At 54.9% G+C, this 24453-nt stretch overlaps 1 protein-coding gene across 2 annotated transcripts; it reads left to right on the top strand.

Annotated features, from left to right (window-relative positions):
- Positions 1–704: 704 nt before the first annotated feature.
- Positions 705–8589, top strand: REEP2 (receptor accessory protein 2). 2 transcript variants are annotated; one of them, XM_055286105.2, is made up of 8 exons: positions 705–903; positions 2677–2749; positions 3046–3122; positions 6054–6174; positions 6393–6506; positions 6862–7003; positions 7096–7226; positions 7308–8589. In XM_055286105.2, exons 1-8 carry the CDS (start codon positions 872–874, stop codon positions 7374–7376), a joined length of 759 nt encoding a protein of 252 aa, XP_055142080.1. In that variant the 5' UTR covers positions 705–871; the 3' UTR covers positions 7377–8589. The 2 variants fall into 2 exon arrangements, with proteins under 2 accessions (XP_055142080.1, XP_055142079.1); XM_055286104.2 differs by having other exon boundaries at positions 708–903; positions 6856–7003.
- The last annotated feature ends 15864 nt before the right edge of the window (positions 8590–24453 follow it).

The following is a 24453-nucleotide window of genomic DNA, read 5'->3' as shown; positions in this document are numbered from 1 at the left end:
AGGATCATTCAAGCCCAGGAGGTGTGCTGAGATTGTGCCACTGCACTCCAGTCTGAGCGACAGAGTGAGACTCTGTCTCAAAAAAACAAAACAGATCATCTGGTCAGGGGAGATCCTCTTTCAACGGGTATGAGGAGTGGGGTGGACAGGTGCGGCTGCACCTGTGACTCGGAAGCTCAGGTGGGTGTCTCCAGGGCCTGTGATGAGGAGAGTTTGCTAGTCAGCAGTTGGGGGATGTAACCTGTTTAAAGTAGGCTTCCTGGGGTCATCTTAGCAGCATGACTTGGTGGCTTTGTGACTCTCAACAGATTATTGAACCTTAAGCTTCTCATTCCCTCATCTTCAAAATGAGGGCATTTATAGCGCCTGCCTTATAGGAGGGTGGTCAAGAGGATTCACTGGCAACGCAGTGAGGCTCTTAGCACAGGGGCTGGCACATAGTAAGCGCTTGATGTGGGCAGGGCAGGAGGTGGGCAGGGGTCGATTTCAGGATGTAACCATGGAGACCTCCACGACAACAGCCTAGGGCTTGAAACCCAAGAAAGATGAACAAGCGATTCGAGGAAGGCAGGGCACTGAGGGTCGGAGGCGCATGCCCGGCCACAGCAGGTGCGGGGGGCGGGGGGCGCGCCGCCGCCGCCGCGGCCTCCCGGCCTCCCCTTTAAGAGCCGCCACCGCCCACGGCCCGCCGCTGCGGCAGGGACCTCCCCTTTAACGGCGGCGCTGGGCGCTCCGCTGCCCCCGCGGCGGCTGCTGCAGCGGCTGCTGCTGCTACTGCGGCTCCTGCTGCCGCCGCCGCCGCCGTTCGGCCTCAGGCAGCTGCATCCTCGGCCGGGCCGGGTCCCCGCCCAGCGCTGCGCCCGGCCCCGCCATGGTGTCCTGGATCATCTCTCGCCTGGTGGTGTGAGTGCAGCGGCGGCGGGGGGTGATGCGGGCTGTGATGGAGGGCGGGGGGTGTTAAAGCCCGGGTGGACTTCTCCGAAGCTTCGTGCAGCAGAGTCACCTAAAGGCGCTGCGTCCTTATTTGGGGTCTCCAGAGACATGGAGATGTGGCATCCAGGACTGGAGGGGGGAATATTAGGGGAGCATGGCCGGCCTGGCTTCCCAGGGACCTCACCCACATTCTTTATTAATAACCTCTTTTATTTCTACCGTCCTTGCTCCTGCGCCCATCCTAGAGGCTGAGCAGCACGGCTTGATTTAAAAGGGGAGGCAGGCGCGTCCCCTCCCCCACCTAGCAGGTCTGGGCTGGAGGAGGTCCTCAGACCCGGGCCCTGTCCCTCTGGGGGAGGTAACAGGGTGATGGAAGAGAGTGGAGCAAGGCAGGGCCTCATCATTCCGCAGCTCAGATCCATCACCAGGCCCCTTGGCCTCTCCCTTCCACTCGCTGTCAGGAGACTGGGGACAAGGGCACATGCCCTTAGGCCCCCTAGGGAGGAAGTCTGGGTATCGGAAAGCAGAAATGCTCAGAGGACAAAGTGTGAGAGGTAACTGGGAGAGGGGATGTGTGTGCTCAGCCTGGGATTGTGGACCCCGCTGGGGGAGGACGCTCGGTGGCCTTCATTCCAGGCTGCCAGCCACACTGTGGAGCTGTGTCTCTGGCACCTCCCCGGGCCCCAGGAGGGAACACATACCATTCCCCACGACCCCAGACTTTGTCCTTGAGGATTCTGCTCCGCACTCCACTTGCACCAGCCGGTTTGGAAGTATCCCGCTTGTCCATGTGGAAACAGGCAGCACCCACACATTGTCAAGGGGCTGAGCCTGACAGGGGCTCCTCGTGGGCCTCGGAGCTATCCCCTGCCCTAATGAGGACACTGCCCCTTGGCCTCCACCGTTGGGGACTGACACCGGCAGCCCCACCCTGCTCCCTTCCCATTCGGTACAGCCGGGCCGGCCAAGTGCTTCTGTCCTGGTTTCCTCTAGACTCCTTCTCTTCCCCCACCCACCCCAGGGGGAATGGAGGGGCCTCACGCCTCCATGTGGCCTTCATGGTGGCTGCTTCTCTCTTGCCTGGGCAAGCCCCAAAGGGCATTGGTCCTCTTCTTTCCCGGCCTGTGTCTTGTCTGCACTCTGTACTTGGATCACCAGCGGGGCCCTCTCCTGAGCCCCATCCCTGTGGTGTTTACATGGGGGAATAAGCTTCTTTGTCTCTCTGGGCCTCCTGCCCCTGTGCCCTCTGTTCCCTAGGGCCCCAGGGCCACAGTGGTACCTCTGCCTGCCAGGTAGGGTGCCCTGTTAGGTGGTGTCAAGTTCCCTCGCAGAGCCTGGCTCTGAGACAGAGAGGTGGAGGGTAAGGGCGGATGGGTGTGAATGGGCATGAGGTCAAGAAGGAAGACACCCTGTGGCAGTGACCTGACTCCCAGTCCCCATGACATATTTGTGTGTAACCAAAGATCATGGCGCAAGGGACCACATTGGACCCTCTGGCCTCTGGGCCTTTCCCTGCCTCCGGGGCTAGAGAAAAACTGAACAGTGGAGCGGGGAAGGGGGCATCACCCTAGCTGGATGGGCATGTTCCATGCTGCTTTGACCTTAACCCCTGACCTGAGTTCATCAGTCCAGCGGGCAGTTCTGTCCCTCTTCCCATTGCTTACCCAGGGGCTGATGCAGAGCTGGGAGGGAGAGGCCACTGCCCTTGGCTGAGGGGCCCAGTAACCATGCCTGCCTCCCTAGGCTCATCTTTGGCACCCTGTACCCAGCCTATTCTTCCTACAAGGCCGTGAAGACAAAAAACGTGAAGGAATATGTGAGTGGATGACCCTTCACCCCCTACCCAACCCACATGGCAGAGAGAGGGGAGGGCACTGGGTCCTATTACAGATGGGGGTAACTTTGCACCAACGCTGTCAGCCACTAACAAGACCCACCAGCAAAGGAGTGCCCTGGGTGTCCCGCACAGCGCCTCCAACATGGCTGGCAGGCAGAAGTGGGGTCCTGGGTGTTCTCCCCAGCCCAGGCATGTTCAACAGGCAGAGTTGGGGTCCTGAGTGTCCCTGGCCCCTCAGCCCCGTGCCCCAGCCAGTGCTTCCCTCTGTCCCTCAGGTGAAATGGATGATGTACTGGATCGTCTTTGCCTTCTTCACCACGGCCGAGACGCTCACGGATATAGTGCTCTCCTGGTGAGGTCCAGTGTCCCCTCCTGCACCTCAGGGCCCAAGGCCTCTGCATTTCTCTACCCAGCCAGCCAAACAAAAGACTGGGCCTGGGGGTGAAGCTCCTCCCATTCCTGACAATTTCATGGGGTCCTTGATATCTCCCCTCTCATGCCTAACTTGACCTGCAGAAGAACAGACATAGTAGTGCCAGGCAAGGGGGCTCACACCTGTAATCCCAGCACTTTGGGAGGCCTAGGTGGGTGGATCATTTGAGGTCAGGAGTGAGACCAGCCTGGCCAACATGGTGAAACCCCGTCTCCACTAAAAATACAAAAAAAATTAGCTGGGCATAGTGGCGCCCCTGTAATCCCAGTTACTAGGGAGGCTGAGGCAAAAGAATTGCTTGAACCCAGGAGGTGGAGGTTGCAGTGAGCCGAGATCACGCCATTGCTCTCCAGCCTGGGCAATAGAGTGAGACTCCATCTCAGAAAAAAAAAAAAGGAGTAAGAACAAACATAATCCCCATGTTTCTTTCTGGTGGCAGCCAGAGCACCTAAGTGGAATCCAGGAAACCTGCTTCTGCCATGCTGCCTGTGACCTTAGGCAGGTCATAGCTCTCAAGGCCTCAGTTTCCTTATTTGTAAAATAGGCATATGATTCACTCCTATAAACGCTGGATACTTGCATTTCCAAGGCATTTTCCAGGCTGTACTAGACTACGCATTTATGAGCATTTTGAGGACAGGGAATATGTCTTAATCATCTGTATATTCACAGCAGGAACTCAAAAATGTTTACTGAATGATCAGATACCTCTTGGAAGAGGGGACTAATAACAGTTCATCGGAACTCAAGAAGAGAATTTTACCAAGGGGGAGAGGACAAGAGATCATTACATTTATAGATAAGACCCTTGCATTTGAGAAAAATAGTTTTAGGAGAGGAAAGAGATGGAGAGATTGGGTTAAAAATTGAGGGTGAAGGCCGGGCGTGGTGGCTCACGCCTGTAATCTCAGCACTTTGGGAGGCCGAGGCAGGCAGATCACGAGGTCAGGAGATTGAGACCATCCTGGCCAACATGGTGAAACCCTGTCTCTACTAAAAATACAAAAATTAGCTAGGCATGGCGGGGCGTGGTGGCTCACACCTGTAATCCCAGCACTTTGGGAGGCCGAGGTGTGTGGATCACGAGGTCAGGAGATCGAGACCATCCTGGCCAACATGGTGAAACCCCGTCTCTACTAAAAAACAAAATACAAAAAATTAGCCAGGCGTGGTGGCAGGCACCTGTAGTCCCAGCTACTCGGGAGGCGGAGGCAGAATGGTGTGAACCCAGGAGGCGGAGCTTGCAGTGAGTCGAGATTGAGCCACTGCACTCCAGTCTGGGCAACAGGGTGAGACTCCGTTTCAAAAAAAAAAAAAAAAAAAAAATTAGCTAGGTATTGTGGCACCTGCTTGTAATCCCAGCTACTTGGGAGGCTGAGACAGGAGAATCGCTTGAACCCAGGAGGCAGAGGTTGTAGTGAGCCGAGATCGTGCCACTGCACTCCAGCCTGGTGACAGAGCAAGACTCAGTCTCAAAAGAAAAAAAAAATTTTGAGGGTAAAGGCCGGGCATGGTCGCTCCTGCTTGTAATCCTGGCACTTTGGGAAGCCAAGGCAGGTGGATCACTTGAGCCTAGGAGTTTGAGATCAGCCTGGGCACCATAGCAAGACCCGCCTGTTAAAAAAAAAATTGGCCAGGTGCGGTGGCTCATGCCCATAATCACAGCACTTTGGGAGGCCGAGGGATGCAGATCACCTGAGGTCAGGAGTTTGAGACCAGCCTGACCAACATGGTGAAACCCTGTCGCTACTAAAATTAGCCGGGCGTGGTGGCGCATACCTGTAATCCCAGCTACTCAGGAGGCTGAGGCAGAAGAATTGCTTGAACCCGGGAGGCGGAGGTTGCAGTGAGCCAAGATTGCGCCATTGCACTCCAGCCTGGGCAACAAGAACGAGACTCTGTCTCAAAAGAAAAAAAAATGTTGAGAGTAGGGCAAGGGTAGTGAGGTGAAAAACAAAATCGAGGGTAGTGAATATAGATGCCTTTTTTTTCTTTTTCTGAGATAGAATCTCACTCTGTCATTCAGGTTGGAGTGCAGTGGTGTGATCTCAGCTCACTGCAGCCTTGACCTCCTGGGCTCAAGTGATCCTCCCACTTCAACCTCCTGAGTAGCTGGGACCACAGGCACACGCCACCACACCTGGCTTATTTTTTATTTTTTGTAGAGATGGGGTTTTGCTGTGTTGCCAGGCTGGTCTTGAACTCCTGGGCTCAGATGATCCTCCCACCTTGGCTCCCAAAGTGCTAAGAGATTACAGGCCACTGTGCCAGGCCTATATGTGTGTCTTGACACAGCAAAAGAGAGAGCTTTGACGAGGGCTTTGTGAGGACATAGGTGACCTGAAGGAGTTTGTGACCAGAGGAGAAGGTGCTATGGGGACTGAAGGGCAATCCTGAAAAGTGAGGGGCGGGTCACGGCAGGGCAGGAGGGTCCGGAGCAAGCTAGAGAAGTCCCAAGCCTCTCGATGATAGGGAGGGCAGGAAGGGAAGGGGTGAAGACCCAGGTGTGGGCCTGCACAGTCGAGAGTTTCCCTTGGTGTTGACCCTAGGGCAGAGGAAGGGGGTTTTCTCTAGGAGTGAGAGGGCTGGGGCTTGGGGAGAGGATGAGGCAAGGAGAGTCGCTGCTGGGGGGAATTCCTTCTAGTGTCACTGCTTACCTTCCTGTCTGGAGCCTCAGCTGAGCCCTCCAGACCCTTTTGGCTTACAAAGGAGCAGTCCCATGAGCCCCATGGGGACCCCAGCGCACTAAGAGTGAGGGGCTGTGCAGGGTCACACACGGGGCTGGTGCTGCTGGACACGGTACCTCCCGACTCCCTGCCCTGTACTCTGCGCTTGCCCCTGTCCCAACAGGTTCCCCTTCTACTTTGAACTGAAGATCGCCTTCGTGATATGGCTGCTGTCCCCTTACACCAAGGGCTCCAGCGTGCTCTACCGCAAGTTCGTGCACCCAACGCTGTCCAACAAGGAGAAGGTTTGCCCCCACTCTCAGCTCATCTCCCAGCCTGCCTCCAGCCAAGGCAGTCCAGAGCCTGCAGCCTCATACAGACTGGCCCTCCCTGTGGGGCCCAGAGCCCAAAGTGACCTGGCAGGGCTGCCGTGGCCTCCTGGAACAGGCAGGGGCCTCTATCCAGGGGTGAACAAGGGTAGGGCAGGACCTCTCCTCTTCTCCCTTCCCCTCCAATCCCATAGGAGATCGACGAGTACATCACACAGGCCCGAGACAAGAGCTATGAGACCATGATGAGGGTGGGCAAGAGGGGCCTGAACCTTGCCGCCAATGCTGCAGTCACAGCTGCCGCCAAGGTGAGATGGGGGCAGGCTCGGACTCCCAGGGCCCCTGTCTTGTACAAAGGGCCCTGGCCAGGCCCCTTTGCATCCACCCTGTACTTGGGGCTATAGAGACTCTGGGCTTATGCAGCTGGAGGCTCCAGTCCAGGCTCTACCGATATCTGGCTGAGTCACTTTCATTGTCCAGCCATTTCCCCATCTATCCAGAGGCAAAGTGCGGCCCTGCCCCAGCCCTCAGCTCTGTCTGTGTGGAACTGAGTGTGGGGAGGGCACCGAGCCTGGGGCTGCTGCCAGCACCATGGTGACCGCTATCTCCACCCCGCCCCTTCCCCCCGGCTCTCCCGGTGCGTGGTGGTGACCCTAGGGCCAGGGGGTGCTGTCAGAGAAGCTCCGCAGCTTCAGCATGCAGGACCTGACCCTGATCCGGGACGAGGACGCACTGCCCCTGCAGAGGCCTGACAGCCGCCTCCGACCCGGCCCTGGCAGCCTCCTGGACACCATTGAGGACTTAGGTACAGGCAGGGCCCGGGGTTGGGGTGGGGCCCCAAGGGCAAGGAGCCCAGATGGGAAAGATTCCCCCACCTCCTTTTCTCCCTGCACCCAGGAGATGACCCTGCCCTGAGTCTAAGGTCCAGCACAAACCCGGCAGATTCCCGGACAGAGGCCTCTGAGGATGACATGGGAGACAAAGCTCCCAAGAGGGCCAAACCCATCAAAAAAGCGCCCAAAGCTGAGGTGAGGGCATTGGCCAGAGCTTGGGGAAACAGGCAGGAGGTGGTGGCTCCAGGCTGAGCCCCATCTTCCTCCTTTCCACAGCCACTGGCTTCCAAGACACTGAAGACCCGGCCCAAGAAGAAGACCTCTGGTGGGGGCGACTCAGCTTGAGCCCCTCCACCCCCGCAGGCTGCAGAGCAAGGATGAAGCCTCAGGAGGGGCCTCAGACCCAGCTCCTGCTCCACACTGTGCCAGTAGCCTAGGTGTCTCAGGCCCCTGGGCCCCTCAGATGGCCATTTCCGGTGCCTGCCCAGTGGCCACTCTTCTGGAAGGGGCTTGGAAAAGAGGAAGGAGGCCCAGCTGTGGGGGTTGAGGGTAGAGGGTGGACCAGAGGCTGAGGACTGAGCCACCCAAGGAGGTGGGGACTGCTCGGCCTTCACCGCTGTTCCGCTGCAGCCCCGCCCTGCCCCGCCTACCCAGTGCCTTGCTGAAGCCCATAGCCATCTGCTTCTCAGAGGTCCTTTCGTGTCTCCACTGCTCGCCTTGGTTTGGGAGCTGGAAGGGGGAAGTCCTAGCCCAGATGGACCAAGGAGGGGCCTGAAGGCACATGGGGGAAAGGGAGCACACGGGGAGGACGTCAGGGACCCTGGGTGGGGCCTCCAGGTGCAGCTGTGGATGGAAGACAGGGGTTGGCGTGTGCTTCAGCGACCAGGATGGCCAGGTCAGAGCTGCAGCTGGGGGCTCTTTTCCTGGTCATTGGGTGGGGCTGAGTGCCACATGTTCCCATATTAAAAAGCGGGGGGGTCCAGGGCTGTGTGAGTGTGTCTTTCTGGGTCTAGGGCTCAGGGGAGTTTGGGTCAAGGACTGTCCCTCCAGCAGTCACCTCCTCCCACCCTGAGCCCCACAGTCATCTGGCCCTTTCCCTGCTCAACCCTCCCTCGTAGGCTGTGAGCCTCAGAGGACCCAGCCCATGAGAGAACGGGGATCTGGGAGGCCCCTCACCTGCTCCTATGACCTTGCTCCCTTTCAGGTCACCCCATTGCCACCGTGCCCCTGGGCTGGACTCCCGTGCTCCTCAGGGCCCACCCCTGCTGTGGTACAAGCCCCTGCTGAGTGAGCCCCTCTCCTCTGCCCCTGGGGTCCATCCTCTCTTGCCCAGGGTCCCCATCCTGTATCAAGCAGACTGGGCCCTAAGACCCCTGGCAGAACCCAGCCTCCGCTCACACCCACCCCAGCTTCTGCCATGGCTTCAGTCAGGGCCAGGAGGAACACGTGAAGGAGAAAGAGAAATGCAGGAGCCGCAGGGCTCCCGGTTCCTCGGGAAGAGGGTGCCCATTGGACCTTTGGCACTGGATGAGCCAATAAACCAAACTCTGGCACCTCATTTTATTTGGCCTCTGTGCTTTGTTCTTGCCACACCAGCTGACAGGTGGGAAGGACCTCAAGTGAGAAGCAGGGTTCAGCTAAGGGAGTGGGGAGGCCAGCCTGTGACCCACAGGAGCTCTGGTCCCCAACTAAGAGATGGGCTTGAGGGGGCTCAGTCTGGGAAAATGGTTTTGGGACTCAAGATAAAACCAGAGGCCTGGGCTGGGCGCAGTGGCTCATGCCTGTAATCCCAGCACTTTGGGAGGCCGAGGCGGGCAGATCACGAGGTCAGGAGATCAAGACCATCCTGGCCAACATGGTGAAACCCCATCTCTACTAAAATACAAAAAAACAAAAAATTAGCCAGGCCTTGTGGTATGCGCCTGTAGTCCCAGCTACTTGGGAGGCTGAGGCAGGGGAATCGCTTGAACGTGGGAGGCAGAGATTGCAGTGAGCCAAGATCGTGCCACTGCACTCCAGCCTGGCGACAGAACAAGACTCCATCTCAAACAAAACAAAACAAAAAACAAACAAACAAAAACCACAGAGGCTTAGCTGGGTGTGGTGGCTCACACCTGTAATCCCAGCACTTTGGGAGGCAGAGGCAGGAGGATCCTTGAACCCAGGATTTTGAGACCAGCTTGGGCAACATGGGAAAATCCCATCTGTATTTTTTTTTGGTGGGGGGAAACTGAGTCTCTATTGCCAAGGCTGGAGTGCAGTGGTGCAATCTCAGCTCACTGCAACCTCTGCCTCCCGGGTTCAAATGATTCTTATGCCTCAGCCTCCCAAGTAGCTGGAATTACAGGCATGCGCCACCATGCCCAGCTAATTTTTGTATTTTTAGTAGAGACTGGGTTTCACTATGTTGGCCAGGCTGGTCTCAAACTCCTGACCTCAAGTGATCTGCCCGCCTCGGCCTCCCAAAGTGCTGGGATTACAGGTGTGAGACACCGCGCCCGGCCACATGTCTATTTAAAAAATAATAATGATTAATAAAAACCAGAGGCCTAAGAAGGGCCAGGGACTGGCCCCAACCCCAAGGACTGTCTTTTCCCTCAGAATCTTACCCCAAGTCTTCAGTGGACCTTCTGGTATCCAACAGAAAGTGCTAGGTGTAGGCTCTGGGGGACAAAGAGCCCAGTGAGGCCCCCAGGGGACAGAGGATAGGATATGGAGCTGTGGGGCAGGCCTCGGGGACTGTGCCTAGAAAGGCCAAAAATGCCAAAGGGGGTTGAGCCAGAGACGTTGAGTGAAGAAGCAGAGATGGGGAAGCCAGGACAAGGGCTTGTGCAGAAACCAGCCCTGGGGACAGAGAGGGAACCAAGGGCTGAGACAAAGAGGCACAGCCTGTGTGGCACCAGGAAAGGCAGGGGTCCAGCCCTGACTACTGGGCTAGGTTGGAGGAAAGGAGGAGAAGGGAGCTGCAGGGCAGGGGGTCTGAGCCCTGGGACGCAGAGCCAGAGCTCCAGGGGCCAAGAAGCACAACTGACTGGGAATGAGCCCCCGGGGAAGCCGGAACCCAGGGGGAGGGAAAGGCTGGCAGAGGAGCAGAGGCAGGTACGGAGGAGAGACTGACAAAGGAAAAGAGCCGTGAGGGAGGAAAAAGGGATCAGAGAAATAGCTCAGCCTGTGGAAGGAAAATGAAGGAAGCAGACCATGGGGTGGGTAGAGGGTATGAGTAGGACCCAGACCCAGGCTCTGGACCCCAAGTTTGGCAAAGTGCCCTTACACTAGGCTTTCCTCCTCCTTCCCTGGCATCACAGGGCATGTGCACCTTCCACACTTGAGCCAAGCTAGCCAAGAGCCCCCTGAAATGAGGTCACAGTGGGGGATGTGAGGTGTCCCTTTTGTTTTTCCTTGGAATCCTCCAGTCAACTAGCCCTCTGAGGGGCATCACCTTCACCATCAGCCTCTGAGCAATTTTGGCCCATTTTTCCATCAGAAAGGAGAGGAAGCTACCACGGTAAAATTTAGGGGAGGGATTCATTCTAGAAAGATCCCCAGAGAGTAAAATGCTGCAGTCCCATGCTAACAGCTACCATATGCCCAGGAAACCAGGTTAGGCGCTCTTTAACCTAAATCTGATTTGCTGCATATCACACACACACACATACACACACACACACACGCTGGCTCACACTCAGGAGCATTCTCACATCCACAGTGACTGGTGGCTAGGCAGGTCACCTCCAGATTCTGCATTGTCAAGCTCTCCATGCACATCAGGGGTTTCCTGTGTCCACAGGAACATGCTCAGATTTCCAAGCTCATTGGTTTGTTGCTATGGAAACATTCAGGCTTCTAGAACTCTGGGCACAGGTCCTGCCCCCTGTGGTGCAGAGGAGAGGAGAGATGGAGGGTGACAAGAAGAATGGGTGGAAAGGCTCCTGGGAAAGAGGCTGGCTGGTGGCACACATCTGGGCCTAGGTGACCCCTTGCTGTCCCCTCATTCCCTGGGACAATCTCCCCTCTCCCCTCTGCCTCCTTAGATCTCTCCAAGCCAGGGTAGTGGGAAAGAGATGTCAGAAATAGGTGGATGGCCAGCGCTATGTGGAGGGTGCTCGATCACTGCCTGGGTCTCCAGGAGCCTTTGAGAGGTATTAGCTTTGGGTAGGGACTGGGGCAGGCTAGCGCTGGGTCCCATGCCCAGGCCTCTTTGGGATCGCTGGGCAGCCCCCCAGGCCTGAGGTACCTGACTATAACAGCCTCAGGTCTCTAGCTTCTTCAGCTGGCTCCCCCTCCCTTTCTTGTGGGTGCCCTACACCCGGAGAACCTGCTTAAAATGGGATTTCCAGGCTGTGACGTCAGAGGAAAGCCAGCAGCTCCATCCAGCCTCTGCCAGCTCTCCCTTGATCGGCAGAGCTGAGCCCAGCTTTGCTTGGCCTGGAGGGAGGCAGGGCGGGCACAGGAGGGAGGGGCCTTGGGGGCTCTGAGCCATGGTCCCCATATCTGTGGCATCCAGAAAGGGAGAGGCTGTTTGCAGGCCCAAAGCCCCTCCTGGCTCCCCCACTATCTTCAATTTCCGCCAGTACACGATCACCCCCCTCCCACATCCCCCCAGTTTCTCCCTCTCTGAGCTGGGTCAGGTCTGTCTGGAGGAGGAGGGCATCTCCTGTCCTTACCGGCCAGCGGCTTTTGCGTGTGTCCTGCCTAAAACTGTGCCATATCCAGGCTGGAGGCGGCGAGGGGTGGGAGGGATGCCTGCGAGGATGGAAAAGCCCACTAGGTGGCGCAGCCGCCTCCCTATGTGGGATTCCCCGGCCCCGCGGACAATCCTCTCCCGCCGCCAGTAGGCTCCAGGTTTGGTGAGCAGAATGCCTCGTCCTCGGCTCCCTGGAGTTGGAGGTTCATGAAGAAAGCATCCTTGTGGGTGAACAGGACAGCTGTGGATTCTCCAGCAGTCTCCCCCTAAGCCCAGTCTGTGTGCACACCTATTGCCCCAGGAGATGGTCAGACCTAGAAGAAGACCCCCACTTGCAGTGAGGTTCCAGCACCCTCCCCCGAAGAGAGAAATTGCCAAGCTCACCCTGGGATGATTTTTTATTTTTATTTTTTTTTGAGACAGAGTCTCGGAGCTCTGTCGCCCAGGCTGGAGTGCAGTGGCGCGATCTCGGCTCACTACAACCTCCGCTTCCCAGTTCAAGAGATTCTCCTGCCTCAGTCTCCCAAGTAGCTGGGATTACAGGCACAGGCCACCATGCCTGGCTAATTTTTTGCATTTTTTCCTTTTTTTTTTTTTTTTTTTTTTTTTTTTTTTTGAGATGGAGTCTCGCTCTGTCGCCCAGGCTGGAGTGCAGTGGTGCGATCGCGGCTTGCTGCAAGCTCCGCCTCCCAAGTTCACGCCATTCTCCTGCCATTCTCCGGAGTAGCTGGGACTACAGGCACCCGCCACAACGCCCGGAGAATTTTTTGTATTTTTAGTGAAGACGGGGTTTCACCGTGATATCCAGGATGGTCTCGATCTCCTGACCTCGTGATCCGCCCATCTCGACCTCCCAAAATGCTGGGATTACAGGCGTGAGCCACCGCGCCCGGCCTTTTTTGCCTTTTTAATAGAGATGGAGTTTTGCCATGTTGGCCAGGCTGGTCTCGAACTCCTGGCCTCAAGTGATCCGCCCACCTCCCAGAGTGCTGAGATTAAAGGCGTGAGCCACCGCACCTGGCCCCAACCTGGGCTTCTGAAATGGCATCTAGAGAGGCTGCTGGAGCTGATTTCAGGGTGGAGGGGAGAGGGACCCCTGAGGCAGCAAGGGATGGGGAACTGGGGCAGGGAGGTAGGAAGGAGAAGTTGGGTCCAGAGGCAGGGAAGCCCATATAGCTGCGGCATTCCCTGGATATGGTCCCCCTGATGGCCACAGCGGCAGTCCCAGGCCTGCTCCAGGTGCCCCCTGCCCCTTCCTGTATTTTCATCTGGGGCACTGTGGAGTTGAAAAAGGCAAAGTCAGGCCAGGCATGGCGTGGTGGCAGACGCCTGTAATCCCAGCTACTCAGAGGCTGAGGCAGGAGAATCGCTTGAACCCGGAAGGTGGAGGTTGCAGTGAGCTGAGATTGTGCCACTACACTCCAGCCCGGGCAACGGTGTGAGACTCCATCTCAAAAAAAAAAAAAAAAAAAAAAAGTAAAAATGTAAAAAATAAAAGAAAAAGGCAAAGTCCCTAGTCTCCACATCCTGGAATCCCATAGTATTCTTGCAGGGGCTGGGGGTGAGGCTCCTCAATGACCTACCTTTCCCTGACCTTTTTCCCAAGTTGACCCCACTAGCCCTGCATCCCCTATGAATTACCCTCTCCTTTTGTCCCAGCCAGAAAAGTGATCAATAAATAATGCTGCTTGAAATATTAATGGTGAGTTTTACACCAGCATCCCTTAACTGTCTGTGCCTGTCGTTTTCCTGACAGGGAAATGCATGGTCCTCCAGACAGCTCATTCCTGTCTTGGCCAACAGAGGGTCTTTCTTTGCCAAGACTTCACCCCATTCCCATCTCAGCCAGAATCATGATTCAGTCCCATCAACTAAGAAAAGGAAGGATCCCCCAGAGATCAACTCAGCACCTCCAACCCAGGAAGGGTGGAGTAAGCTAAGCCAGGTAGAAGCCTTCCTGATACCTCTATTTCCCACAGTGTGATTGAGATCCCATTTCCTCTGTTCCATGTCCATCCTGGGCCTGCCAGGCCCAGCTTTCTGGGTGGCCAACTCAGAATAAGACTGCAGCCTCCCTGCCCGCTCCTGGATTATTTGGAGTCTGAGCAGAGGACATTCATGTGCTCCTAGACTCCTCCAGCCCAGGTCACTCTCACCTGGTTTTGTTCTCCTGGAAGAAGGGGAGGAGTGGGAAGGACAAGGACGTGGAGAGGAGGAGCATTGAAACTCTGGAGCCCAACTTACCCAGTACCAGTTCCCTGCTCCGCAGAAGCCATGACCACTCAAATCTTTTTTTTTTTTTCTTTTGAGACAGAGTCTTGCTCTGTCACCCAGGCTGGAGTGCAATGGCATGATCTCAGCTCACTGCAACCTCCACCTCCTGAGTTCAAGAGATTCTCCTGCCTCAGCCTTCCGAGTAGCTGGAACTACAGGTGCGTGCCACCATGCCTGGCTAATTTTTGTATTTTTAGTAGAGTCAGGGTTTCACCATGTTGGCCAGGCTGGTCTCAATCTCCTGACCTCAAATGATCTGCCTGCCTCGGCCTCCCAAAGTGCTGGGATTACAGACATGAGCCACCGTGCCTGGCCTCAAATCTTTTTTTTTTTTTTTTCTTCCTGGAGACACAGGGTCTTTCTTCCTTCATTGCCCACAATAGAGTGCAATGGCACAATCACGGCTTAACCTCCTGGGTTCAAGCAATCCTCCCACTTTAGCCTCCCAAGTATCTGGGACCACAGGCGCACACAACCACACCTGGCCAATTTTTTTCTTTCTTTTTTTTTTTTGAGAGAAGATGGCCTTTATTGCAGCACGAACCAAGTGAGGAGGACTGCATGTCAACAGCTCTCCAGGAGCCACCAAAGGTGATGGGCCCGCCCTGCCCCTGCAACAGGCCTCCCAGGGGCTAGAGCGCAGCTCCCCCCAGGAACGGCGAGGTGTGCTTGTAAACAGGGGCCCAGACAACACAGAGAGGGGAGGCAGCATCATCGGGTGCAACTTTGCTACAAGAAAGATTGTTCTTAATTTCAAAGAGGAGACACCGCCATGCCTAGCCCTGCCCTCCCGCACGCTGGAAGGCTCTGGAAGCAGCTCCTGCCTGCCTGGGGAGTTAGGCCCACCCACTGCCCGTGAGCCTGGCCCAAGCACACTGCGGCCACACAAGAAATGCTGGCAGCTGACTCCAAATTTCAGAAACACAATTAGAAAAGAACTAGGCCAGGCGTGGTGGCTCATGCCTGTAATCCCAGCACTTTGGGAGGCCGAGGCTGGCAGATCACGAGGTCAGGAGTTCGAGACCAGCCTGACCAACATGGTGAAACCTGTCTCTACTAAAAATACAAAAATTAGCTGGATGTGGTGATGCGCCTGTAATCCCAGCTACTCAGGAGGCTGAGGCAGGAGAATCGCTTGAACCCAGAAGGCGGAGGTTGCAGTGAGCCGAGATCGCGCCACTGCACTCCAGCCTGGGCAACAGAGTGAGAATCTGTCTCAAAAAAAAAAAAAAAAAGAAAGAAAGAAATCTGGAATGTTACATTTTTCTCCCATACATTAAAAAACAAGAAAAAATGAACATTTTGACTGTAGACTCTGGTAGGTGGCATCTGACTTTAACCTGAAATTCTCCTCGGAATCCTTTTCTGCCTGGCGCTCTGCCATCCACAGTCAGCCCCAGCCCCAGGCCTCCCCCTCACTGGAAGATCCTGGCCCATCTCAGAGGAGGGCGGGACCCTGCGGAGTGCCTGGCGAACAGGGCAACCACTGGGAAGAGAGGGACAGACTTCCCTGTTTGGGGTCTGTGACCTTCAGCAAATGGAAAAGGAAACAGTAACAGAAGATGGTGGCCTCCTGCTGGGACCTCAGCGGGAGGTTTGCTGGTGAAGGTTCTGGGTTATCTGGAGATGGGTGATAAGGTGGGCTTGCTGGGCGGTGGCCTCAGGCTGTTCCTGGGCACCTGTCACATAGGGCCCTGTGGGCACAGTGTGGGGCCCCACACCCGTCCCCGGGTCGTCCTGATACATAAGAGCAGAGACCCTAGAAGAGAAACCCACTTGCCCCGTGCGACACAGGGCTCCCAAACGCTTCCCTGTGGAATCCTTTTCCCGAGGACACCTTGTCTTGCTCCACGGAACTCTTTCCCCAGCACCCCCTGGAAACACAGCAGCCGGGAACAAACTCTCCATGCCAGGAATGAAGCCCTTGGCTAAGCCAGAGACTCATCAGTGCATGGATGGTGGTGAGGGGTGAGGACAGGCCCTGGGGCAGTGCTCAGCCCTGGGGACACCATCACTGTCCTGCTCTGACCCACAGGTGGGAGGAGGATGCTGTGCTCCCAGAGTGTGAGGCCGGGAGGATGGCTCAGGAGGGCAGAGGCCTGAGGCCGAGGCTGTGCCCAGAGCCAGTGTGGGGAGGGGCGTGGGGGCCTTTGCAGAAGCAGCTCAGAGAACTGAGGTTGGAATCCTGCCCCAAGCATAGGATTCGGGGACGGCAAGTGCCTAGACAAGGCAGGCGACATGACAGTCACTGAGCTGGTCCAGAAACAAGGTGCTGAAGACGTCGTTGAAGAAGGAGAGGTGGTACCTGCAGGCTCGCTTGCAGTCAGGGTTGAAGTTCACCTCTAGGATCTGCAGCTGCATCACCCGCTTTCCATCTGGACGGTTGTCCCACTTCAGCATGAGGTCGATGGCATACATCTGGCCAATTTTTAAAAATGATTTTTTGTAGAGACAGGGGTTGCCCTATGTTGTCCAGGCTGGTCTCAAACTCCTGAGCTCAAGGGATCCTCCTGCCTCGGCCTCCCAAAATGTTGGGATTACAGGCGTGAGCCACCGCGCCCGCCCCACTCAAATCTTTGCATGCACATTTCCTTCTGCCTGAAGCACCCTTGTTCACCTGCTTCACCTGGTCAGCTCCTGTGTGTGCTTTGAGTCTCAGCTCAGAGTGACTCCCCCACCCCACCTCCAAGTTGTCAGATGCCCCTCCAGGCCCCTGACATACCTGTCCTTTCCCCCTGACAGCACACATTGCCCTGTGTGCCCATTGCCTGCTTCCCAGTCTGTTTACCAACCAGCCTGAAGGCTGGGGCATAGACAATGGGCCCAGCTGGCTCCCCACTGTTTGCCCAGCATCTCTAACACGGGGCCTGGCACACAATAAACACTTGGCACATTTGTGTGGAATGTTAGAAGGATGTCCCTGCAGCAATCTTCCCTTCCTGGAAAAACAGCAACCTTCAAACTTCAGTGTCTCTCAGCTGAGCTGTTGCCTACGCCCGAGGATGAGTGTCTGTGCTAAACAGGAGCTGCCCGGATCGGCTGCCCTTGCCCTGGCTGCCCCAGCGTGTGCCCACGCTCACTTGTGCTCCTTTTCTCTCTCTCACACACAGATGGGAGTCAGCTTTCCAGCCACATTCAGTTCTCACTTTAATTCAAGTGCTAAATTGGGAAGAAGAGCAGCTTCACACTCTCGATTTAGCCTGGGAGAGAAAAAGTGAGACAGCCTGGATGTTGCCAGGGAAAGGAGAAAGAGAAAGCAGGGTCTGGGGTTGGAGGGTGGTGGCAAATGTACCAGAGCCCAAGAGAAAACAATGAAAGCCCCACTACCCAGCTCCTAAAAGTAAACCACCCAGAGCTCTGACCCCAGGGTGGCCCTTAAAGCCTCTTTCCTACAGCAGGGCAACCCTTCCCGGCATTATCTCCATCTAGAGAGGGTGTGACGAGGGGGAGCAGGGGAGTCTCTGAATATTAAAGCTACCCAGAGAGGAAGATGCTGCTACTTTGGTCACTGGTAGTTGGAAACCATGAGGTCTTTCTTAAATCTGACTTTGATTCCCCTTGTGAGAGCTACAGGTTATGATGAATTAGAACCCTGAGTCCACAAACAGATACTTCCATATCAATGTTCACAGCAGCATCATTCCCAGTCACCAAGAGGTGGAAACAACCTCTGTTCATCAGTCGGTAAGTGGATAAACAAAATGTGGTATATACATACAATGGAACATTATACAGCCTTAAGAAGTAATGGGATTTTGACACATGCTACAACATGGATAAGTCCTAAAAACATTATGGCAGGTGAAATAAGCCAGACACAAAAGGACAAATATTGTATGATTGCTCTTACATGAATACCTAGAATAGTGAAATCCATAGAGACAGGAACTGTAAATAGAGATTAGCAGGCAGCTGGGCATAAGAGCTCATACCTTTAATCCCAGCACCTTGGGAGGCCAAGGTGGGCGGATCACTTGAGGCAAGGAGTTTGAGACCAGCCTGGCCAACATGGCAAAACCCTATCTCTACTAAAAATACAAAAATTAGCTGGGTGTTGTGGTGCACACCTGTAGACTCAGCTACTTGGGAGGCTGAGGCAGGAGAATCACTTGAGCCTGGGAGGCAGAGATTGAAGTGAGCAGAGATCGTGCCACTGCACTCCAGCCTGAGTGACAGAGTGAGACTCCATCTCAAAAAAAAAAAAAAAAAAAGTGGGGATTGAGGGATTGCAGGGAGGAAGGAACAGGGAGTTATTAAAAGGGTGCAGAGTTTCTGTTTGGGATGATGAGAAAGTTCTGAAAAGGACAGTGGTGATAGTTGTACAACCGTGTGAATGTACTTAATGCCACTGAATTGTATGCTTAAAATGGTTTAAATTGTAAAATTTTGTGCATCTTACAATAAAATGTAAACACTAATAATTAAAATTTTAGGCCAGGCGCTGTGACTCACGCCTGTAATCCCAACACTTTGGGAGGCCATGGTGGGCGGATCACCTGAGGTCAGGAGTTCGAGACCAGCCTGACCAACATGGAGAAACCCCGTCTCTACTAAAAATACAAAATTAGCCGGGCACGGTGGTGCATGCCTATAGTCCCAGCTACTCGGGAGGCCGAGGCAGGAGAATGGTGTGAACCCGGGAGGTGGAGCTTACAGTGAGCCAAGATTTCACCGTTGCACTCCAGCTTAGGTGACAGAGCAAGACTCTGTCTCAAAAAAAAAAAAAAAAAAAAAAATACTGTTGTGTCCTTCCACGATGGCCCTCTCTGCAACTGGACCAGAGGGAAACTGGATCCTGTAAGTTCCAGACCCCTTCCTGTGCCTGCTTTTAGGAAGAGAAGTGCTGCCTCTGCCGGAAGTACAGCTGAGACCTTTCTGAGGATGTTCCTAGGGACAGGAGCAGACCCTCCTGCCCTTACAGCTGTTTGTCAGCATGATCATGGATGGAAGCTCTCTCTCTCCCGTGCTAGGCGCCAGCTTCCTTCTCACTCACGCATGTTGACTTTGGCTTAAAACAGGGTTCCCATATGGAGGGAGTTGATAGGAAGATGGTTGGAGGAAGGAAAAATGACAGGGCCCTTCCATCAACCTCCCAACCACCCTACTGCCAGTGTACCCGGGGAGATGGATGCTCCTTTGGGCTGGGCAGCTTGTCAGTGGTGTGGGTGTCAGCTTTTCTGGCTGTCTTTCTGTCTCTACCTAGGAGGCCTCTGCAGGAGCCCCTGTGATAGCCGGTGCTGGTGCATCCAGACCCCACCCTCTCTCCTGGACCATTGCATGGGTGCCTGCCGGTCTCACCATCTGCCCTCTCCATGCCCCCTACAGCCTCCTGCGATGATTTTTTAAATGACAAGTTGGCTGTCTGACTGCCTGGGAAGCACTTCAGGGGGTGGGAGCTGGATCAGGGCCCCCGCATTCACTGTGCTTCCCCCATGACAGCGTGTGTCGCACTGCTCCAAGTGCTTCTTAACGTCTGTCTCCCTCACTGGGCTGTGAGCTGCCAAAGAGGGGGACCCTCCTTACCACTCTTTGCATCTTTAATGCCTAGAGCAGAAATGATGTTTGATAAATACTTGTTAAATGGATGAATTTAAGTGACCTGTTCCTATGTCTGTCTCCCCTACCTGACTTGACTCAAGAACCCTGCAGGGTGAAAGTGAAAGCTTCATCTGATTCATTCCGGGGTCCCAGAGAAGAGTTCTTGGTAGAAGCTGGGGTTCAGCCGGAGGGCTCTGAAGCCAGGCTGTCTGGATTGGAATCCTGGCTCCACCACTGGAGCAAATCGCCTGCTCTCTTTGAGTACGTTTCCTCATCAGTGAGATGGGGGTGAGGATGGCACCTGCCTCTTAAGGCACTGTGAGGACAAATGTCCGTCAAGTGTTTAGCACAGAGCCTGTCACATGGTTAACGTGTATCGGGGTGAGGGCGGGGATGGAGAATGTATCCAGAGATTAAGGAAAATCAGAGGAAACAAGCAGCACAGATATTATTATTGCTGTTTTTCCTGCATCCTGGTGTTTGTTGGAGTGGACGTTGGGGGTGAAGCCAGTGCCACAGTGGGGTGACCCCAGGGGCTGCCTGCCCCCTCCCTCCCCATCCCCTGCACCAAGGCCTGCAGAACCCAAGCTCACCCACCAAGAAGCTGAGCAGCCCCGGCGCTGGGCGGTGGTGAGGGGCCAGAAATAACCGCCGTTGCTATTCCTGCCTCTCTGGGCTGGGTGGAAACACTGCCTTTCTAATCTAAAGGCTGCTCTCAACTTCCTGCACATCAGTGGGCTCTTATGTAATGCTTCCCTCCCTCTCCTGCCCAACGAGCTTCCAGAGATTTCTGCAGCCGGCTGGCTTTACTGCACACTCAGCTGGGGGTAGGGGGAGCAAAGAAACCACCAGAGGCTGGATTGTCCTCTGAGCCCAGGGTCCTGCCAGCCTCAGGCCTGGGAGAGGGACTGGCCAGCACAGAGCAGAGGGACGGATGTCCAAGGGCAGCAGCCTTGTTCTGCATCTGCAGGGCACTGTGGGGCAGAGAAGACCCACTTCCGCCCACTCCCTCTTCCCTTTACAGACCCCTGCCCCCGAGAACAGACTGTGCCCCTCCCAAGTGCTGATGCCCCAAGGTCTTCCATTTTAGGCCTAACCTGACTCTGCCTGGTGCATCACTCTCCAGGCAGCCGCTGGGGACAGCAGCCCAGACCCCAACTCTCCCAGGCAGGACCCTCCCCCACCCTCATCACCAGGGGCTCAATCCTCTGTTATCTCTTCCCTGCTGCCCCTAGATCCTGTCCAGAGCACGCCAGGCACCCTTTTCAGACGCCCTGTGCCTCAGACCTCAGCATCACACTGCACGGCCCTTCACCTAGCACAAGACCCAGGGCTGTCCTCTGGCATCTTGAATGAGTAGATGAGACGGCTCACACTTCAGCACTCCAGGACGATCCTCCCTCTCTCTCCCTTGTCTTCCTCATGCTGCCCCCTCAGGGCACCTCTGTCCCATCTCATGCCTGGCCTCCTCAGGTTTCTTCTCACCCCTCAAAGCCTTCCCTGGGGTAGGAGCAGAACTGCCCCAGACCCATTCAAGGCCCATCAGCCTTCGGTTGGAAACTCGGTTGGAAAGTGTGACAGGTGCCCCAGACAAACCCCAAGAGAGTCACTTCCTGAGCCCCAGGCCTGCCACGTGCAAACCACGGCCTGAACAGCGCACTTGGGTGCTGACGCAGCCCAGGGCTGGGGAGGAGGACACAGCAATGGAAAAAGGGGCTTGTTTTCCTCTGAGAGCTGCAGCCGGCTCAGCCCTGGGTCGGGTGTTGGAGATGGGATGGTTCCACTGGCTTTCTCCTGGAGCCTCAGGGGCCTTGGGCAAGCTCAGTTCTCTCTCCCCTCTGCCTCTTCCTCCTCTCCGGTTTGCAAGGAAAGGTCTAAGTGCAGATATCAGCTGAGGGCCTCTCACCTTTTCCCTGGCTTCTGGTATCAGTCACTTAGCCAGCAAGGTCTGAGAGCCCCAGGTCATCCCTAAGCACCCTTGAGGCCCAGTAGGCCCCTAGACCAGGGTGCAGAGTGACTCGGAGCCTTCCTTACCTCCAACATGGTTTCCTGCAGGCCCCAGGCTGGTTGTTTCACCTGGGCTGTTGGTCACAAGTGGGGTGCTCACTAGCCCCAACTGAGATTTGGCTCCTCGGGAGGGGCCAATTTTTTCACCGTCTCCTCCCTTTCCTTCCCCCCAATCACAGCAAACAGAAGTGTGCCATTGGCCAAAAGATAGACCAGAAGGGAGTGAGGTGACTCAGATGCCCCAGCCTTGTGGCTGAGAAGCCAGGTCAGCGCCATAACCCTATCTAGGGAGGTGACTTTCAGCCCTTTTCATGACAGGCTAAGGCCTGGGCAGCATGTAGGGTTCTGAGCTCAGCTCCTCCCACCGTTCCTGGGTGGAAGCTGCCTTCCAGGGAGCTCACACCACAGGGGCTGGGCAGGGTTGGGAAGGGCCACCTTCTCCTCTGTATGAGCTGTGAGGACAGAACAAGGGAGAGTGGGGGTGGACTGGTATGTTTGGCTCTGCACAATGCTTGCTGTCCACACCTTCACCTGAGGCCCCACAAAGATCACAACCGGACTCCCTTCCCTCCTGAGGCCTTTGCAAGGCTGGCCTCTGCCTGCAATGATCTCCCCACCACACCCGTCTATGCAGTCAGTCTCCTCTCCTCTTTTTTATCTTTTATCGCTGCATAAATGCCACCTCCTCCAATATGCCTTTCCCTCACCTTCCTAGTATATCAGCCACACTCACCATGATCTGAAATTATCCTTTTTATTTGCATAACTGTTTATTTCTGTCTATCCCACTAAATGGTATTTTCCATGAGAGCAAAGCCTCACTGCAGAATCTCTAAGACTCAGCACTGCACCCAATACACACAGTGGGCAATAAACCTTTTCAAAAGAATGAATGTTTTATTTAACTTTACCTTCTGCTACTTCCCAAGAGGAAATCTCTCTACCCCAGCCTATTTCCTCACCTTCCAGCCTCATTTTCCCCAGACAGACCACACATGGGCGCTCCTGGCCAACCCACCCCCAAGCTGGCCTGAAACAGCTTCTCACTTCCCCAACACAAAGTTTGGGCCTTCTCACGTTCCTTCTCCTCCAAAATCTCTTCATTGTCCCTGACTGTCTCCCAGCCCCTTGGAATCTCTCCCTTCTCTTATCTCCTATGTCCCTTAGTGTCACTGAGTTTTGCTGGCTAACAGGGCTGCTTCCTTCCTATTCTTTATTCTCTTATAACATAGAATCCAGGCTCCCTTCTACCCAGCTGTAAGCTCCTTAGAGGCAAAGGCCTATGCCATGGGTCTTATTCCCAAACCTTGACTGCAGTTAGTCCTCAGGGAAGATTTTATTGTTGTTGATAATAGGTGTTCAACTGGTTAGGTTGTGAGTAAGAGAAACTAACTGAGGATGTTTTATTTTATTCAATAAAAAAGGAATTCATTGGCCTGCATAACTAAAAAGCTCAGGCTGAGTGCAGGGACCTTCTGTATGTCTGTCTCTCTCTTCTGTATGTCTGTCTCTTCTCTCTGACTTCCCCTGCATTGGTTTCATTCTCAGGCAGGCTCTCCAGGCCTGTGGGCGAGACGGCCTCCAGGCTTACATCCTATTGGCTTAGTACCATCAGGGAAAGGGAATTTCCCTTTACCAAGAGTTCTGGAAAAAGTGATTCTCATTGGCCTGGTTTGGGTCATGTGCCCATCCTGACTCAATCACTACAGCTAGGGAAATGAACCACTCCTGGGCTAGGCCACCCCTGGGTGGATGGCCAGGCCCAGGGAACATACCTACTTATAGATGTAAGGTGGGGGCTATCTGCTCCCAACCACATGGATTATGGTGGCTCCCCAAAGGAAACTGCTGGCCGGGAATAGTAATAAAAAGAAAGGGGAATTGATGTTGGTCATGCAAAACAAAAGATGTAGACGTAGACTATGAGAATTTCCCGTGCTGAGCTTCAGCAAGAACCTGACAATACCTTAGGTGAGCTGCATGGGAGAATCATCGGGGAACTGGTTTGCCCTGGCTGGGGTGGAGGATGTTCTCTCCCAGGCTGGGTGGCTCTCCAGTGACAGCACAAGAATCCCAGGCTGATACCTTGGCTCAGTGCTGCCACTCGCAAGCTCGGGAAGATTGTGATGCAGCTGGTCCAGGGTAAAACCTGTCTTTTTCAGACCTCCACAGGCAATTCTGCTGCACAGTCAAGGTTGAAAAATTCTGCTTTAGTAAACGTTCTACTGCAGCAAGATGGATTCAGATAAACTCTTAGGGATTATGTCCCCTGTGATAGGATTGGTATGTTTTTCTCCATCTGCACAGCTTTCCAGAAAAGGGTCACTGGAGTTTTCTTGGAGGCTGAGGATGGGTGGGTGAACTGTGGATGACCCTATGGATCAAAAGCCCCTGAAAAGAACAATAGCCACTGTTTGTCGAATGCCAATTGCAAGGCAGGTACTGTGCGTTGGAACTTGGCATATGGCAGCCCGCATAAATTTCAGTCCTCACAACAATACTCCCATGTGGGTATTATTATTATTATTTATTTATTTGAGACAGAGTCTCGCTCTGTCGCCCAGGCTTGAGTGCAATGTTGTGATCTCGGCTCACTGCAAGCTCCGCCTCCCGGGTTCACGCCATTCTCCTGCCTCAGCCTCCGGAGTAGCTGAGACTACAGGCGCCCACCACCACGTCAGGCTAATTTTTTTGTATTTTTAGTAGAGACGGGGTTTCACCGTGTTAGCCAGGATGGTCTCGATCTCCTGATCTGGTGATCCGCCCGCCTCGGCCTCCCAAAGTGCTGGGATTACAGGCATGAGCCACTGTGCCCAGCCCCATGTGGGTATTATTAACATTAGCCCCACTTTACAGTTGAAGAAAGTGAGATACAAAAAGCGTGGCTGGCTGGGCACCGTGGCTCACGCCTGTAATCCC

Source organism: Symphalangus syndactylus, chromosome 7, assembly GCF_028878055.3.
Source record: "Symphalangus syndactylus isolate Jambi chromosome 7, NHGRI_mSymSyn1-v2.1_pri, whole genome shotgun sequence".
NCBI lineage: Eukaryota > Metazoa > Chordata > Mammalia > Primates > Hylobatidae > Symphalangus > Symphalangus syndactylus.
The sequence above is the reverse complement of the archived record's forward strand: the minus strand, read 5'-3'. Positions and strand labels throughout refer to the sequence as shown.

Coding starts and splice junctions, on each gene's coding strand:
- REEP2 (XM_055286104.2), top strand. CDS start 872: ATGGTGTCCTGGATCATCTCTCGCCTGGTGGT. Junction 904..2,676: donor ATCATCTCTCGCCTGGTGGT/GTGAGTGCAGCG, acceptor CTGCCTCCCTAG/GCTCATCTTTGGCACCCTGT. Junction 2,750..3,045: donor CAAAAAACGTGAAGGAATAT/GTGAGTGGATGA, acceptor TCTGTCCCTCAG/GTGAAATGGATGATGTACTG.